The following is a 16,941-nucleotide window of genomic DNA, read 5'->3' on the forward strand; positions in this document are numbered from 1 at the left end:
GGGTTCAGAGAAGGCTGCGAGGGTTCCTGTGCGGGCAGGGCTCAGAGCTGGGTCTCTCCCTTCACTACAAAGCAGCCAGCAGTTTCCCAGGGGCCGCCCCCAGGCTCTGGGTCCGATCTGGGGCCGCTCAGCCACCTGTCACTCTCCTTTGATGATGGGGTGCCAGCCACCTTCTCTGAGACGGAGTTCCGTATCTGAGCCAGTTTGAAACAATCTTCTATGACTTCTTGAGCCAAAGCTCCAATATGAGCAATCCAGTTTGCTGGCTCCACTCTCTCATCTTGTAATTCCGTCCAGCCATCACCCCATTGGCAGGTCACGACTGTCTACAGGCAATTTCATACAGCCCTCCTCATGCTGCCTGTCTTGATCTTTACTGCCTTTCTCTATGATGGCTTTAGCGTAGGTTTGTCTGACTGTCAGTTCCACACACGGTTACAGTGATGGCTAATTCTCTAGGTCCAATTATGGTACCCAGTTGTTTGGTGGAGCACTAGTCTAGGTGCTGTTATGATGGCATTTGCATGTGATCAACATTTACCGTCAAATGACCTGAAGTAAGGCAGACACTCCATAATGTGCATGGGCTTCATCCAATCAGTTGACGTTCTTAAGAGCAAAAACTGAGGCTTCCTGTAGGGGACTCGGCCCCACAACTGTAATGCCGAAGGTGGCCTCAGTTTGCAGCCTGCTGCCCATCTACAAATTTTGGATTTGTGTAAGCCTATTCCTTAAAAACCAGTATTTTCTCTTCCAGTCTTTCTCTCTCTCTATACATATATCCTATTAGTTTTATTTCTCTGAAAAACCCTAATATACTTAACTTTGTACTGTTGTTGAAGGTGTAAATAAGACGTGCAGATGCACACGTGTACACAAAAGGAGGACTCAGAAATCTTGGAGGGCCAAGGTGGGCTGGGGGTTCACCTGAGGTGTGAAAGAAATAGGGTTGTTTTGTTAAGTACATGAGTACCAGAGAGAGAAAAACAAAAACAAATTCACTGCCATCAAGCCGATTCCGACTCATAGAGACCCCCATTGGGGTTCTGAGGCTGTAAATCTTTATGGAAATAGATCACCTCATCTTCCTTCCATGGAGCAGCTGGTGGATTTGAACTGCTGACCTTCTGGTTAGCAGCCAAATGCCTTATCCACTGTGCCACCAGAGCTTCTTCCAGAGAGAAAGGTAAATGTGATTTATTGTGTGGAGTTGGGAGGGGGCCATAGTTCATAACTGAAGGTTCAGTGGCTGGGACATTTAAGTTGTACCTGCAGTGGAGGAGGGCCCTATACCACAGTGACAAACGTCATTGAAAGCTGGCATCAGATCAGTGGAGAGAAGTAGGTCATTGCTGCCTCTACAGGTGGAGTAATTGAGAGGGAGTGATGGTGACTGAAGGTGACTTAGTGGGTTCTTTTCATGCCACCCATACACACATCCACACACCATCCTCACCCGTGGAGGATTCCTGGGCCCCTCCCCTGCTGTTTTTACACCAATTTTATTCTTACTTGTATCTTTACAGAAAATGGCACAGAAATCACAGCTTTAGAATATCTAGAAGTCATTACAGTCCCATAGTTCAAACACCTCAATATCAAGTTCCTTTCTTCTCACCATATGTACATTATTTACACACCAGGGGCTACAGCCTAAACACTTCAAACCAACAAGGAACAGACAAGAAGGACTGAGGGGAAAGCATCATGAACAGAATGAAAAAGAAATCAACTTTTGATACAGAAAGAAAATTACAACTTGCTGAATCAGGCCTTTCTCTCACGAGGTATTCCCTGCAACAGTGGTAGGTAGTAGAGGGGGATGTCACGGGGATGGTGGTCCTGGGCCTGGCCTGGGAATATCGGTCTGGTGGGCTCCACCAGGTGATGGGTTCCCATTCCTAGTTGGAGTGGTGAAGGCCAGGTCGAAGGGACAGAAGTCATCAGTATCCACAGGCTCTCCCATCAGCAGACAGGAAGCAGCAGCCCCCGGTCCCTTAGTCCAACATGGTTACCTTGTCCGCATTATTCTAGCGGACACACATCATGGTAGACACCTGGCATGAAGGTATGTGAGTGTGCCTGCTGCTTTTACGCTGGCCTCCTGCCTGGCTTTCCTTCCAGCCTTTCCCTACAATCCATTATTTACAACTCCAGGCAAACTCCAGGTTTGGCCTCTCAGGAAGGGCCCAGGTCAAGCTGAGGCAGGGGTTACAGCTTCCTAGGTGTTGATCTTACAGGTAGAGAGGGTTGCTCAAAGGCAGGACACAGGCAAAGCAGTAATTTGCAAGAAGCTCTAGGGGCAGGGTACTTGCACAGCAAGTCAGGGTCCCAGGCAGCGCATCAGGAGTTAGGGGGCTTGAGGACCCAGGCCCAGCGGCCAAGGGGCCCTGGGTAGAGAACTTGAACTCCCACCTATGCAATGAGCCACAGCACTGTGAGAGGTGCCCCCTCCCTACAGGACCCAGGGCTTGGACTCACTACAGGTACTATACATTGATGCCACATGCAGTGTGGCATCTGTGATGGGAGGAGCCAGTAGGGAAGGCTAGGTGTGGAGGGAACGGCTTCCAGGGTGACCACGGCAGGGCATGAGACAGAGGGGCCAATGGGCCCAGACCAAGACTTCCCATGTTTAATCAGGAGTCTGAACCCCATTGGTGGGGTGCAGGAGTGGTTGTACCTGGGCCTACAGGGCAGCACCTTCATGCAGCTGAAGCCCAGGCCCAGGTCCCCAGGAAGGAACAGGCTGAGGGTGAAAGCAAACTTTTGCTGAGGACTGGGATCCTCAGTTGGAATCATGGCCGTGGCAGGTAATGCTGCAAACAGGCGTGAGTGGAGCAGAATCCACAGGGATGCAGAGCTGGGAAGGAGGGCTCTTTAGGCAAGAAACAGAGTTAGGGTGGATTTGGACAGTGAGAGTTGCCACAGGATTGAGTGAGGGGGCTCGAGGGGTGGTTTGGGGCAGCAAGAACGCTTCTGGGACGAGAAAGAGGAGGCCAGAGAGGTGAGGATGAGGTGAGGGATGGTTCAACGTGGTCCAAAGCCTCGGCCAGCACTGAGCAGTCACCCAAGGGGTAACGGGGTGGGGGCTATGGGGTGGGGGAGGGAGGCAGAGGCCAGGCTTAGCCCCTGCCCCAGAAAACACCTCTCAGCACCCCAGGCCCCGGAGAAGAGCAGAGTCCTGGGCTGCCGGGTCTGAGCACCCTTCGACCTAAGCCATGTCCTCTAGCTGAGGTGGATTCAGCGGCTCCGTGGGCCTGTCTTTGTCCATGGCTTCCTCCTCCTCGGGCTTCTCCACGTTCCGGGCCAGGCTCTCTGGCCCCGACACGGTCCCCAGCACTTTGGTGCTGTGCTCCTGAGCTTTGGCTCGGAGCACGGCAATGCTGTTCTCCCTCAGTTCCTCCTGGGAGATGGCCGCCTGAGGGTCGGGGCCCCGCTCCTCCTGCTCCATCTTGTCGAGCTTGGGCAGGGCCTGGCGCTCCGCCTCGGGCTTCCTCCCCGACTCGGCTGCTGCCTCCAACGACTTTTTGTGCATCCCTAAAAAGAATTGTTGGTATTCGGGTTTAGAAAAGCGCCTGGGAAAGCCATCTTGAACTGAAAACAGCAAAGATAGAGAGAGGGCAGAATTAAGGACGAGCAGAAAGCCTTCCTTCACACACCGCAGTCACGCAAGTCCCAGGGCTGGGGCTGGGTCAGGAAAGGGGGTGGGCGGCCATGGGGAGGGAACTGCAGGCTGGCAGCTGGAGACCAGGTCTGTAGAGGGTTCCTCCAGCCGAGACCCTGGGCACCACCCCGACAGCCTGTTCTGTGTCTTCCACGGCTCAACGCTTGCCTCTCTGCATCCCTCCCCGTTGGGGATCTGAGAACCCTAGGGAAGGTGCTATTACCAGATTCACACCCAGATGGCAGGTGGAGGAAGGAGGGCTGGAGAGCTTTAGGGAGAAGTCTTTGGCCAAAGTCAGAGTGGTACCCAAAGGGACTAAGCCCCTAGGGGGCACTCATCATGAGCCTACCTCTGGCTAAGGGAAGGGAGGGTACAGACCCTACGATAACAGTAATGCCCTTCTCCCAGGACAGAAAGACCTACAATCAGGAGCCCTGACCCTCCAACCAGAACAGAGTCCCATGCACCCAGTAAGTAGGAGGAAGGGACAGTCATAAAGACCTGGGCCCACTGTGCCGTCTGAGTCCCCCAAGGTAGACTAGAAGGCCTGCTTTGGAAGGCCTCTGTCCCAGGCTGCTGTGACCCAGGTCCCCTTGCTCTAGGGCTCTGCCACCTCCTCCACAAAGCCCGCTCCCCTCACCACAGGGGCAGGGCCCCGAGGAGGGTGCAGGCTCTTACCCAGTAGCCATGGAGCACAGGAGTCCATGATGCCATCCTTGGCTGACTTGAGGATGGACTCTGGCAGGGGGATAGAGTGCCGCACCATGGCACCATAGAGCCCGTATTCCGCCATGACGCTGCTCCGGCCCCAGCACTTCTCCCGTTTCCTCCACTTGGCTCTGCGGTTCTGGAACCAGACCTGCAGGTACAGAGGAGGAGGTTCAGGGCCTGCTCAGAATGGCACCCCATGTCTGAGCTGGAGGTACAGGCCTCCTGCCCTAGATGGCCAGCAACCCCACCCACCATGTTGTAACTTTGGGTTTCTCAGCAGGGAGTCTTCACCTAAACCCACCCACCCCAAGTTTCCTCCAGTCTCATGGGCATTCAGGATGAGGACCCAAATCCTGTGAGAACACAGTGGGCCCTTATCAAAGCAGTTCTAAGGAGATGGGTAGGGCCGCCTCTGGGCTTGGGTCTTAATAACCAGTATGGGCCTCGGTGTGCGGCCACAATCCAAATCCCGTGAATCTCTCACCAATGTTCACAACCCCAGTGTAAAAATCAGAAACTTCCCTGACCTGCAGGGGCATGAATTCCTTTCCAAGGACTGGACTAGTAGTGCCTCTGGTTCAGGGCAGCCTCCCCACCAGAACCCAAAGGCCAGAGTGGTCCAGGAAGACTGCCAGGTTAGTGTGGGAGCAAAGGGTGGTGGGTGGTCTTGGGGCATTTCATCTGAGTCTCCTCTGGAAGCCCCAAAGCAGGCCAGGGGATACTGCAGGAGCCCTGAGTCAGCCTCCCTTCCCGGCTCTGTCCTGCCCAAGCCCTGCCATGCCCGAGTCCTCCCTATCACACAGGTCTCCACAATCACACCCAACTCTGAGGGATCTTGGGGCATGGCAACTGAAGACAAAACTCTGAAGAGTTATGACGGCAGATGGAGCAAGGACCTGGGGGGCTCTGCGCTGGGGAATGCTTCGCTGGCCCCAAAGCTGGCTAGTGCGAGGTCTCCAAGAGAATGGGGTATCTATCCTAGGAGTGTCTAGAGCACCGGAAGCTGATCCTTAGAGGAGAACCCAAGATCTCTGCCATGTTGGGAGGCGGGATTCTTGCTCAACCTGAGCAGCTTCCTGAGACTTCAGACACTGACAAAGCCGTGGAGAGTGACAGAGGCCCGGGAAACTGCTGGGCGCTGCAAAGACTACAGGCCCTGGGTGGCGCCCTCTCGCTTCCTCACAGTCTCTCAGGGCTCTGACCCCCGGGATAGCGAGGCGCCTGGTGGTGGGGGTGAGGGGAGGGGAGAGGCGGACTCCGGAAAATCTATTAGTTTCCTGGGCGATTTCCATCCGCTCGCCACGGCCCCTTCCCCCGGGCCTGTCCCCTCCCCCGCCCTCGGCGGCGCAGGTATCAGCTTTCGATGAAAAATGGCCCCAGCTCTATTCAGGAGGCGGCAAACGAAGAGTCACCCCCAGGGGCAGCCCTGGGCTGATTGAAAAATAAGTTAATTTCAGTTTGAATCGATGGGCCTCAGGCACTGAAATATCACGGGAAATTAAAGCAGCGGCTCTCCCGGGAGCCGCGGCATTGACCCGCACTAATTAATGCTGCGCAGGCAGCCCGCGCCGCGCCGCGCTCCGCCCCCTCCCCGGGGACCCCAAACACTTCTCATTTAACTAATTAGACGGGCAAAATTGGGTGTTAATTTGTTTAGGATTTTTTTTTTTTCCCCCTTCTTCCCCCGGCTGCTCCCGCCCCCGGCTCCCGCCCGCGCGGGGCGCAGGGAATGAATGCGGGCCTCGTCGGCAGATGGCTGCCCGGGTCACTCTGCAATCTTCTCCGACTTGATTGCTTGATTAGGTCGTTAGCACATTAAAAAAAAAAATTGCTTGCCGTCTGGCGCTGGCGTGATGAGTGGGACGCGCGGCAGCGCCTGGGTAATTTATCTTTTTATACGGCAAAGAATTTGATTTCAATCTGCAGATATATGTGGCGCCTTTGACACCTGTTTAACATCTCGCGGCTGACAGCTTAACCCTTTGCTGCCTCGGCCGCGGGGAGGGTTGGGCTGCGGCCCGCGTGGGCGCCGGGGCTGCGCGCTCCTGCGGTTCCCGCTGCCGCCGCCAGGGGGAGGAGTGAGCGCCCCACGGCTGCGGCGAGTCTGCAACCAGGGCTCGCATCCTATCCGTCTAAATCAGCCCCGCAGTCACAGAAGCGCCTTACGGGGGGTGGGGAGGTGCATGGTACACGCACTCCTTTAAGCCGACCCAATATTTGTAACCCTGTTGTGACATTTCTTCCTTTATAAATAACGAGGACCCTCCAGAAATGGGAGGACCTCTCCACTCCCTTACATTGGCCAGCGCTGTCTGGGCAGGCCGCACCTTTGCCACCCGCTGGCATTTCCAGAACGTGCTGGGAGCTTCCTAGGAGCTCAGAACAAAACGCACGCGGCCTCCCCCCAGTCCAGGCCCAGGCAGCCCTGAGTGACCCCTGCCGAGGAAAGGTTTTATGTAATTTAAAGGCCACTAGATGGCTGCAAGGTCCCTGGGTGGTGCAAACTGTTTGCCCTGGATTACTAACCTACACGTTGGCAGTTAGAACTCACCCAGGAGCACCGCAGAAGAAAGGCCTGGCAACCTGCTGTCATAAAGATTACAGCCAAGAAAACCCTACAGAGCAGTTCCACTCTGGGACACAAGAGGTCACCATGAGTCAAAATAGACTCCACAGCAATGGCTAGATGGCTGCCCTCTGCACCACCTCTGGCCTTGGGCCTGGCAGGCACTGTGCTGAGTGTAAATCTCTCCCCAATACTGCCTGCCTAGCCTTCAGGCTGCGCACCTGACTATCTGCCCTCCCCAACAACTTGGGTTTGTCTGGGCACTCTGCCCTGTTCTCAGCGCCCTCCTGTTGGCACTTTGTCCCTGTAATAGTTAAGTTGTATGGTAACTTGGCTGGGCCTGGTTTTGAGTGGTTGGGCAGCTGGATGTAGTTTTTCCCCACAATGAGACTGGGAATCGACTCCACGGTGCAATCTCCTGGAGCAGCTGGGTGGCTGCCTTAGGGATGTGGGCTGCCTCCTGTACAGCAGGAAGAAGCATTGAGGAAGGTCTCTGGAGCTTCTTCGCACGCTTTGACCCTGCATGAAGCAGGGTCTCCAGTCAGCAGCCTGCCATGTTTTCTGTTGAGCTTGGGACTGTCTCTGGACTTGAACTAGCGGCCTGCCATGTGGTTTGGCAATCTTGGGACTGTGCCATTTTATTTGTCGACCTTGGGTTTGTCAGCCTCAACAGCTAGCAGCTGCCTGAATAAGAGACGCCTCCAGCTTCAGTGGGCAGAGCGAGAAGCAGAGCTGAAGCCCAAGATTGAGGGGCTTTCACCCAGCCCCTAGAGCTGGTATTTGAACTCGGACTTCTAGCCTCTGAAACTGTAAGAGAATGAACTCCTGTTTATTAAAGCCACCCACATGTGGTATTTTCTGTTACAGCAGTACTAGAGGACCAAAACAGTCCCCCTCTACAAGTAGCCAGTGGTCTCAACCAAGCTGCCTTCTCTCACAGAGGAAAGCTGAAAGGACCAATCCACATAAAGGTACAAGTAACTTCTGGTTTCCTCCACCTCTCAGAGAAGGCAGCACAGAATTCCCTGGGGATGGACTTCCAGGCACCAAGTCCTGACCCCAAGACTGGGAAGGCTTTCTTTGTGACCATAAGCACATCATTGGCTTTAAGATCAGAATGACCATCCTGCTGGTATGCAATGCATTACAAAACCACAGACCTATAACCCCTTAACTGGTACCCCTTGGGGCCAGACTTGAGAGTGTGTTGGATTTTAGAAAGGGTGTGTGATGCATATTCCTCAACACCCTGAAGCAGTTCTAAAGCCTCCGGCCTTTTGGTTAGCAGCTGAATGCTTTAACCCTTGCATCACCAGAGCTCATCTCCTGAAGCAGCAGCAGCCCATAATCAAACCCATCAGTTTTGATTTCTGCAGCAAAATGTATAGTGATGCACACTAAAAAGGATGAATGAAGCCTATACGGTCAGGTCAGGTTTTTGCAGCCAAATGAGGTCAAACTTATGAAAGAACTCCGCATTCAGCCTGCTTTAGATTCAGGATTCTAGAGAAGGGACAAGGAGCTCTGGTGGCTAGTTGGTAAGGCATTTGACTGGTAACTAGATGGTTGGCAGTTCAAATCCACCAGTAGCAGCATGCTCCTATATGGGGGAAGATGGGGCGATCTTCTTCTGTAAAGCCTTGGAAACCCTATGGGGCAGCTCTACTTTGTCCTATAGATCCACACTACCAGTTGTAATCAACTTGCTGCCAGTGGGTTTGGTTTGGGTGTTGGAGAAGGGATGGTGGAGAGTACAAAGACAAAGATACCCACAGCGCTCCCATGTCATTGCCTGGGGAGGTGCATTGCCCTGGCTTTTCAACAAGTTCCACGGGCATCAGCAGTTCCATGGGTATCAGCGCTTGAGGTGGGGGGCGGGGCTCACAGGTGGAAGCTGCATCTTCATTGGATCACTGAAGGAAGGTGCCAGGTCCCTGGCTGGTGCAGAGGTTAGCCCTACACTGCTAACCAACCCAGGCTGGAGGTTTGAGTCCACCCAGAGGCACCTCAAAAGAAAGGCCTGGTTATCTACTTCTGAAAAAAATTAGTCCTTGAAAGTCCTGAGGAGCACACTTCTACTCTGACACACATTGGAGTCACCTCAACAGCAGCTGGTAGAGAAAGGCGTGCAGACTCAGGATTCAGACCATCGCTGGGGCCTGTAACAGAACTGTTTTCCTGGGTCTTCTAATTTGGGTGAATGGTCTGCAGATCAGAATGTTGCTTTGCCTCCGCTGTCCCAGAGGAGTAGCTGCCAGCTGGTCGTTCAAACAGGAGTTGTCCAGACCCGCAGTTACGGGCTCCTGGAATGTCTGGCTCTCTGCAAAGACCAGATGCTGCTCCAATTTATAGAGGAGACCTGGACAGCCAAAACAATTTCTTTTTAGGACAGTTGGCAGGGAAGCCGGAGCAGTGCTGCCTTGGAGGAGAGTGGACAAGGGACTAGAATTAACCCTAACCATGCTGTGCATTTACCTTTCTCTTCCCTTTCTAGAAGCAACCAGGATGTATACAGAACTTAAGAGTTTGCAAGAAGCATCAAGGTCGCCAAGCCTGAACTGGAATTCCCAGCTCTGACAGTAATTGCTGTGTGATCTTGGACGTGTTACTTGATTCCTCTGCCTTAGTCTCTTTAAACATACTACTACTACTTTTATAGGGTTGAGGATTCAATGAAATAAGTGAAAGTGCCCAAAACAGGGCTCTCACACAGGGAGCAATAACGTGATGATTTCTGCAGAAGCAGCTTCAGTGGGGGTTTGCGCAGAAGGCAGGTTAATCAATGCCAAGGGCTGCCCCTCCGAGGGGGAAAAGCACTAGCCTTCAGACTGTTGTTGTTGTTGTTATTTGCCGTGGAGTCGGCCCCGACTCATAGCGACCCCTCCTTGGGTTTCCAAGGCAGTATCACTATGGAAGTAGGATTGCCCAACCTTCCTTCCAAGGAGTGGCTGGTGGGTTTGAACCGCCAGCCTTCTGGTGAGCAGTCAAGTGCCTTAGGCACTATGCTACCAGAGCTCCAGCCTTCAGACTACAACATATTAAAATACAGGGAGCCTCTGTTGTATGCTGAGTTGATTCTGATTCATAGTGACCCTATAGGACAGGGTAGAATTGCTCTGTAGGGTTTCCTAGGCTCTAATCTTGTTATTGTTGAGAATAGAAACAGCAAAATACAGACCAATCTACCAGTTTCTGCAGGTACCATTCAGTGACGTTGATGACATTCCTTGAGTGGTGCAACCCTTCTCACCTTCCTTTTCTGAGTATTTCCTCCACCATTAATAAAACTCACTGCCTCCAAAGGTTCTTACCGAATCCTTCAATCCTACCTAATCTTTCAATTGGATCCCATATACGGATCTTAAAAGAGCCTAATGCTCAAGGCAGACATTTAGTACTAGTTAAGCTAAACTATTGTTTGGTCTTAAGAAGACTTCACAAGTTATTTTTGGTTTAAGGGTTAAAGATGATCTCAGGGAAGTAGCTTCAGGGGTTCATCAACCTTCATGGCTCCAGGAAGTCTAGATTCCACAAGAATTTGAAACTCTTGTCCTACATTTCCCCCCTTTTGATCAGGATCCTGCTACTGTGCCACCAAAGCTCCTAGACAGCCTCTAGTTGACCCTTTAGGCATCCAAAAGGCTAAGCAGATGCCCTTGAAACTCTGCCCACATTTCTAGTGTAGTCCAGCACCTTGAGACTCAAGTGCAAGAGAAGCCCATGCAGTGCCCAGCATTCCCTGCAGGGCTGCTGTGATTAGAAGACCTAGCCTGGAGATCCCTGCTCTGCCTCCAATGGACTTCATGACCTTGGATGCATTTCTTAACCTTTCAGAGCTTCTGGGTCTCATCTGCCATGTGATAACTACTTCACAGGTGTGTTATGAAAATTAAATAAAATGCTGTTGACTTACTGGCATAAAATAAGAGCTGAGAAAAAAATGTTGGCATGATATTTGATGAATTCTGTGGACAAATGTGCCATGAGATGGGGTTTGCAACCAACCAAATGCTCTATCACACTTTTGACATAAAACCAGGGCCTCTCATCTCCCACTTTTGCTATTCCCTCTCAGTCTAGAGTCTCTTTTCCCACTTGCTCTCTTGTTTCTGGCAAATCCATAACATTCCTTCAATCCCTCTCTCACTTGCCTTCCTGGCTTCCTATTTTCTAGAAGGGGCTGCCCCTCTCAAACTCTTCAGGACAGACTGCACCAAGGCTACAGCAAGGACAAAGCCCTGCCTTACACCTCCAGGCTCTGACTACTAGAGGAAGGGCCCATAAGCCGGCTACTGGTTGACCAAGGCCCAGACAAAGGAGAGATAGGAAGCTCTTCAATGTTAGGAAAGAGTCTGGGTTTCCTGGTACCTTTGTCCTCAGAGGTGGTATCACAGCAGCACTCAGGGAGCCCTGATAGGATGTCTTTGGATGTCACCATCTGGCAGGTGCCTCCACAGCTGGCAGAGAGGGTTGTCTGTGACTCCAAGGATAGACAGGATCCAAGGAAGGGTGCTTGCTGGCACAGGGCACACACCCTGCAGGCAGGCAGCTCTCCCATTGTTCCTTTCAAGGTACACCCAACATGAGTGGCTGTGGCTGAGCCTCACGGCTGCTCTTGCCCCTGCACCATCACATAGTTCCTGTCCCAAAAGCCCTTGTGTTCTCGCAAGGCAGCGCACCTATGGCTCCTTCCAGAATCACTCCCTAAAGGAGACACATTGCCTGAAAGATGGCTTTTTCCCACACCAGCCACCGCACGACCCCAAATTTTCCCCCACATCCCATCAGGCCTGCCTCTGCCGGCCATGTGGCAGCTTCCATCACGTTCACCAGCTTCTCCCCCCGCCCCCCCCGGCTGGAAGCTGATTAATTTGGGCTCATTGCTGGCATGATTTAGTGACTTCACACTCCAAACCCACTCAGCACTTCTGACACCATATTTCAGCACACTCCTTCCAGACTCAGCCTGAAGCTCAAAGCCTGGCCTCGCTGCACTTCTGATGCCCACTAGGGGGCAGCTCTGCCCATGTTTCCAGGCAGCCCCAGACATCCTTCTCCCCTGAATATCCCGCAAATCATTTAGTGCTCTCTTCAGAGACACCTAACAGAAACACCCACGCTGACCCAGTGTTTTCACCCAGAATCACCTGGAGAGCTTTACAAACATGCAGACGCCAAGGCTCTACCCCAACCAATGAAACTAGAATTTCACTATGGGAGCCCAGCACTGGTATTATAAAAAGTTGCTCTGGTGACTTTGATAACATCCCAGGCTGAGGTACACTGCAAAGCCTTTCCTGCCTTGGCACTTAGCTTCTAGTTTCTGGAATGTAATCCCTTAATACTTTGCTTCCACCCTTGAGCAGGAGCAAAGTTGAGCGGTGCCAGTCGGAGAATCCAGACATCACCCCTGACATGCACCAAACCACGGAAAGTGGGGGTGAAAGTGGGCACCGTTTGCTCCACACATTCCATCTCTCTGCTATGGTTGCATTTTTATAACAAGTACAATTTTGTCAGAAAAACTACATAACAAAAAAGTGAATATATGTATCTATCCCAATCTTACCACTCTAGTAGCTAGTGATCTCAAGAGGAGATAAAGTCCGTCTGGAAAGCCATTTCCTCTTCCCCACCTGGCAGGAGCTTCCAGAATGCCATATCCCAGCACTTTTTAGAGACACGAAGAGGATGCGTGCCTGAGTCTGACATGGAGACTTGGAGTTGCCTCCTTCCCCATAATGCACTCCATCTGTCCACCCCAGACACATGCAGAATGAGAAAGTGTTTGTCCTGAAAGCACAAAGGCAGAGGCAGTTGCAGGTGGGCTTGGCCCATCCTCCCCGATCCTGGCAGTGGGTATATGGACCAGTGTTTTCCTCTCAGGGTACACCCAACATGAGCAGCTGTGGCTGAGCCTCATGGCTGCTCTTGCCCTGGACCAACACATCGTTTCTGTCCTGAAAGCCCCTGTCTCGTGTTCTCACAAAGCAGCGTGCCCATGGATCCTTCTAGAATCACTCCCTAAAGGAGACACCTTGCCTGAAAGACGCCTCAACAGGAACTGAGTACAGAGTTTGAACCTCACATTCGTACTTCCTTCACCTCCTAACCCCTAGGTTTCCTCATCCCGAAAGTCAGGATAAGTCTAGCATCAAACTCAGCTGGTTGTTGTGAGGATTAAATGAAACAAAGTATGAAAGCGTTTAATATCTGGGACAATGCCACGTACTTAATAAATGTCAATAATGACAATACTTTATTAAATTAGCATTTCTGAAAAATAATATTATTGTTTTACAAATGTATAAAGGCTCAGAGTTTGATTTGCTAGCAGAGAAACAAAGATTAGAAGTAGGTGTGTCTGATTTCTCATGTCTTTACTGTGGGTTCTCATCAGATATTAGACACTAGTCCTCGGACGTGTCAGGATGGTTTTTTGGATTGGCCTAGCAATGGCGTGTGTCCCAGATGTCCACCAGGGACTTGTACACTCCACCTGCCCCGCACCATCATTCGACTAATGCCAGCCCAGGGACTAGTGAGGGAGAGTGATCCTGAGGAGGTACCCCCTCCCCTGGAGGGGTGTGGCTCTCTCTACCTTTCACAGAGGAGCAAGGTGAGGTGCTGTTTTTGTTGTTGTTGTTTGCCATTGAGTCGCCCCAACTCATAGCGACCCCTCCTTGTGTTCCCGAGGCAGTATCACTATGGAAGTAGGATTGCCCAACCTTCCTTCCAAGGAGTGGCTGGTAGGTTTGAACCGCCAGCCTTCTGGTGAGCAGTCAAGTGCCTGAGGCACTACGCTACCAGAGCTCCTGGCCTTTGCCACACCGGGTGAGTGTCAGAGACACGACTAAGATCTGGGCCCTGATAGCAGTCTAATGACCTTTCCATCCCCCTTCAGAATTTCTAACTTCAGACATGGGGTCTCTGAGGACTACCTTTTCTCCCTTCTACCTCACCCCAACATACACAAAGGCCTCTGACTAAAAGCTGGGAGAGAGAGAAGGCTGACTCTGAAATAGTCTCTCACCACCATCGAGTTGGCCCCGACTCATAGCGACCCCTCCTTGGATTTCCAAGGTGGTATCACTACGGAAGTAGATTGCCCAACCTTCCTTCCGAGGAGTGGCTGGTGGGTTTGAACCTCAGCTTTCTGGTTAGCAGCCAATTGCCTTAGGCACTATGCCACCAGGGCTCCCTTTGAAATGGTAGCTTTCCATTTTTCAACTATCCCAAAACCTTCCGCCATCAAGTTGATTCCAACTCATAGTGACCCTGCAGGAGAGAGTGGAACTGTCCCACAGGGGTTCCAAGGCTGTAAATCTTTATGCAAGCGGACTGCCTCAACCAATCACCAACCTTTTGGTTAGCAGACAAATGCTTTAACCACTGCACCACTAGCACTGACCTAGATCAACACACCAAGAGGAAATGATGAGGAAGGATGGTGATACAGCAAGAGGTATTCCAGAATCTAGAGGGACTGGAGTTTGAATCCCGGCCCCACCTGGCACTACCTTAGGCCAGCTACTCTGTACCTCAGGTTCCTCACCTGTAGAATGGGAATAATAACAGTGTCTAGGCCACTAGGTGTTCTGAAGAGTCTTTGCTATATATGCATAAACTATTTCTGGAAGATGTTGTAAGAAGGGACCATTCCCTGGAGAAGGATGTCATGCTTGGTAGGGTGGAGGGTCGACGAAAGAGGGGGAGGCCTTCAGGGAGATGGATTGATACGGTGGCTGTGATGATGGGCTCGAGTATAGCAGGGACTGTGGGGCTGGCGCGGGATTGGGCAGTGTTTCGTTCTGCTGTGCATGGGGTCGCTATGAGTCGGAAACGACTCGACGGCACTTAACAACAACAACAACAACAATTTCTGGAAGAAACTGGTTACCACTGGAGCAGCTGCTGGTGGATAGGAATAAGAGGCTCATTTTTCATGCTTTTGAACTCAGGCATGTGAATTTGCCCATTCAAAAAAAATTTTTTTAATGAGTTATTATTTTAGAACAGTGCTGGGCACTCAATAAAAATTGATTATTTGTATAAATAAGTGTTGATACATCTGCGCTGCCCTCCCCCAACACTTCAAACTCGCCCGCCCCCGACCCCCTCCCCGCTTCCCCAGTTTCCAGTCAAAGCACGAGGCAAAGATTGAAAGGGTGGGCTGCAGAGTCAGACCTGGATCCCAATCCTGTGTCTCCCCCTCACTAACTCTGTGACCTTGAGGAAGTTGGTGAGCTTCAGCTTCCCCAGTTATGAAAGGAGGCTGATTCCATAGCTGACTGCCTCCTGGATTTAGTGAAGTCAGAGCTGAAACTGAGTGAGCACTCCCCACTGGTGGTTCGTTGCAGCCAAACAACAGGCAGGTGCTGCTATTATCCCCATTTTACAGATAAGGAATCAAGGCTTTGGGAGATTAAGTAACTTGGCCAGAGTCATTCCACTGGTTACTGGTGAGGCCAGGATGGGAACGCAGGCTTTGGAGTCTGTGTCCCTAACCACTACATCACCCTGCCTCTCCTGTCCTTGTCTTATGCATAGAAGAACGTCTGGCATATGGAAAATGTTCTGTAAATTACAGCTGTGGCTATTGTTGATACACTTTTCTCTGAGCACTTGGCAAAACACTTCTGGGCAGAATTACTGAACAACTTATAAGCACCTTTTTGGGGACAGCACTGAGGCAGAGAACCACACAGTGCTCAGAGGGCTGGAAGGATTCTTCCCTCCTTTTCCTGTGCCCACAAATGCCAGAGCCAATCTTCATGGCAATTCATGTCCCTGCTCCACACATCCAGCCCCTCCATGCTGGTTCTGGTGGTCTCAGTCGCCACCCTGTAGACACCTCCCAGGATGCCTAATGAAGCCCAGGGTTTGGGTAGGGTGAAGCGATGCAGTGACCATTACAGCTGAGGGACAGCCTTCCCCAAATCCTGACCCAGCATGCTACAGATGCCGTCCCCCCCACCCCCGCCAGCCAAACAGGTTTCAGGATAACCCTCTGCAACGGACAAGCTATTCCTCCTTACTGGTCAACAGTGCAATGTGGGGCCCTGCCATCATGAGGAATTTATCGGCACTCCCCTCCCCAGCCAGTTGCACTGACCATCTTTATGGTGATGAAGGCCAGGCAGGAGTAACTACCCCACATTTATCAGATTGAGCCTTGGCTTGCACACACACACACACACACACCACTACACACCACCACACACTACACACCACACACCCATCAGGTTTAGAATCAACCTCTAGCCCTCACCACACTGGAACCCAGTTGGGTGGGGATGATGGATCCTGGCCACCATGGATAATGCGCCAAACAGATAATCTGCTTATGAATAATTGAGCTTATTGTTAGTGTCAATGTCCAAAGCCATCGGCTGAAATTCCAAATGGATTTCCAGGGAGAAGACCACCTTCTGTAAAGGCAGCTCACGGCCTCATTTCCCACTTTCTGGTTCTCCAGTGAGAGGGTGCAAAGCAACCTAAACAGCTCATTTGTTCCTTCTCCAGGTGCCTTCCCTTCCCCACCCCTCCCCACACATACTTGGAGTCGGGACCCTACCTCCCACCCCCATTTCCCAGCCTCTAAAGTGAACTACTGTGGGGACCACTCAGGGGATGGGAGGAGTTTGTACTTAAGGTTGAGAGCCAGCTAGGGCAACTCCAAATCTTCAGGACAGGGTGCCCCACCCACTCCCTTCTTTTGCCTCCTGGAGACCCTTTCCAGAAAGATGTCAGACTTTACCTTCTCCCTGAAAACTTATAGATCAGCCCCACTCCTTCCAGCTAGGGGGCTTCTGGACTTGGGAAGGTCTTGCTGGTGATGAAAGGAGACCCTGTACCCTCCCATGACTGAGAACGTCTCAGCGCAGGTCACAGGCTGGTTATTTCAGGGAACTCCCCAGGAGAGGGATGGGGCCTGATGAGCTAGGAAACTAAAACCAAAAACCAAACTCACTACCATCAAGTTGACTCCAACTCA

At 51.8% G+C, this 16,941-nt stretch overlaps 1 protein-coding gene across 1 annotated transcript in view; it reads right to left on the bottom strand.

The window, feature by feature from the left end:
* Positions 1-3,214: 3,214 nt before the first annotated feature.
* VSX2 (visual system homeobox 2) overlaps positions 3,215-16,941 on the bottom strand; it is a 20,994-nt gene continuing 7,267 nt past the window's right edge. Inside the window, exons 4-5 of the mRNA XM_042781026.1 lie at positions 4,346-4,526; positions 3,215-3,597 (exon numbers count right to left, since the gene is read on the bottom strand). Coding sequence (XP_042636960.1) covers positions 3,215-3,597; positions 4,346-4,526 — 564 coding nt within the window. The remainder of the gene's footprint in view (positions 3,598-4,345; positions 4,527-16,941) is intronic.

This window comes from Orycteropus afer, unplaced genomic scaffold, assembly GCF_000298275.1.
Source record: "Orycteropus afer afer isolate SDZICR_OR568_19922 unplaced genomic scaffold, OryAfe1.0 scaffold00079, whole genome shotgun sequence".
Taxonomy (NCBI): domain Eukaryota; kingdom Metazoa; phylum Chordata; class Mammalia; order Tubulidentata; family Orycteropodidae; genus Orycteropus; species Orycteropus afer.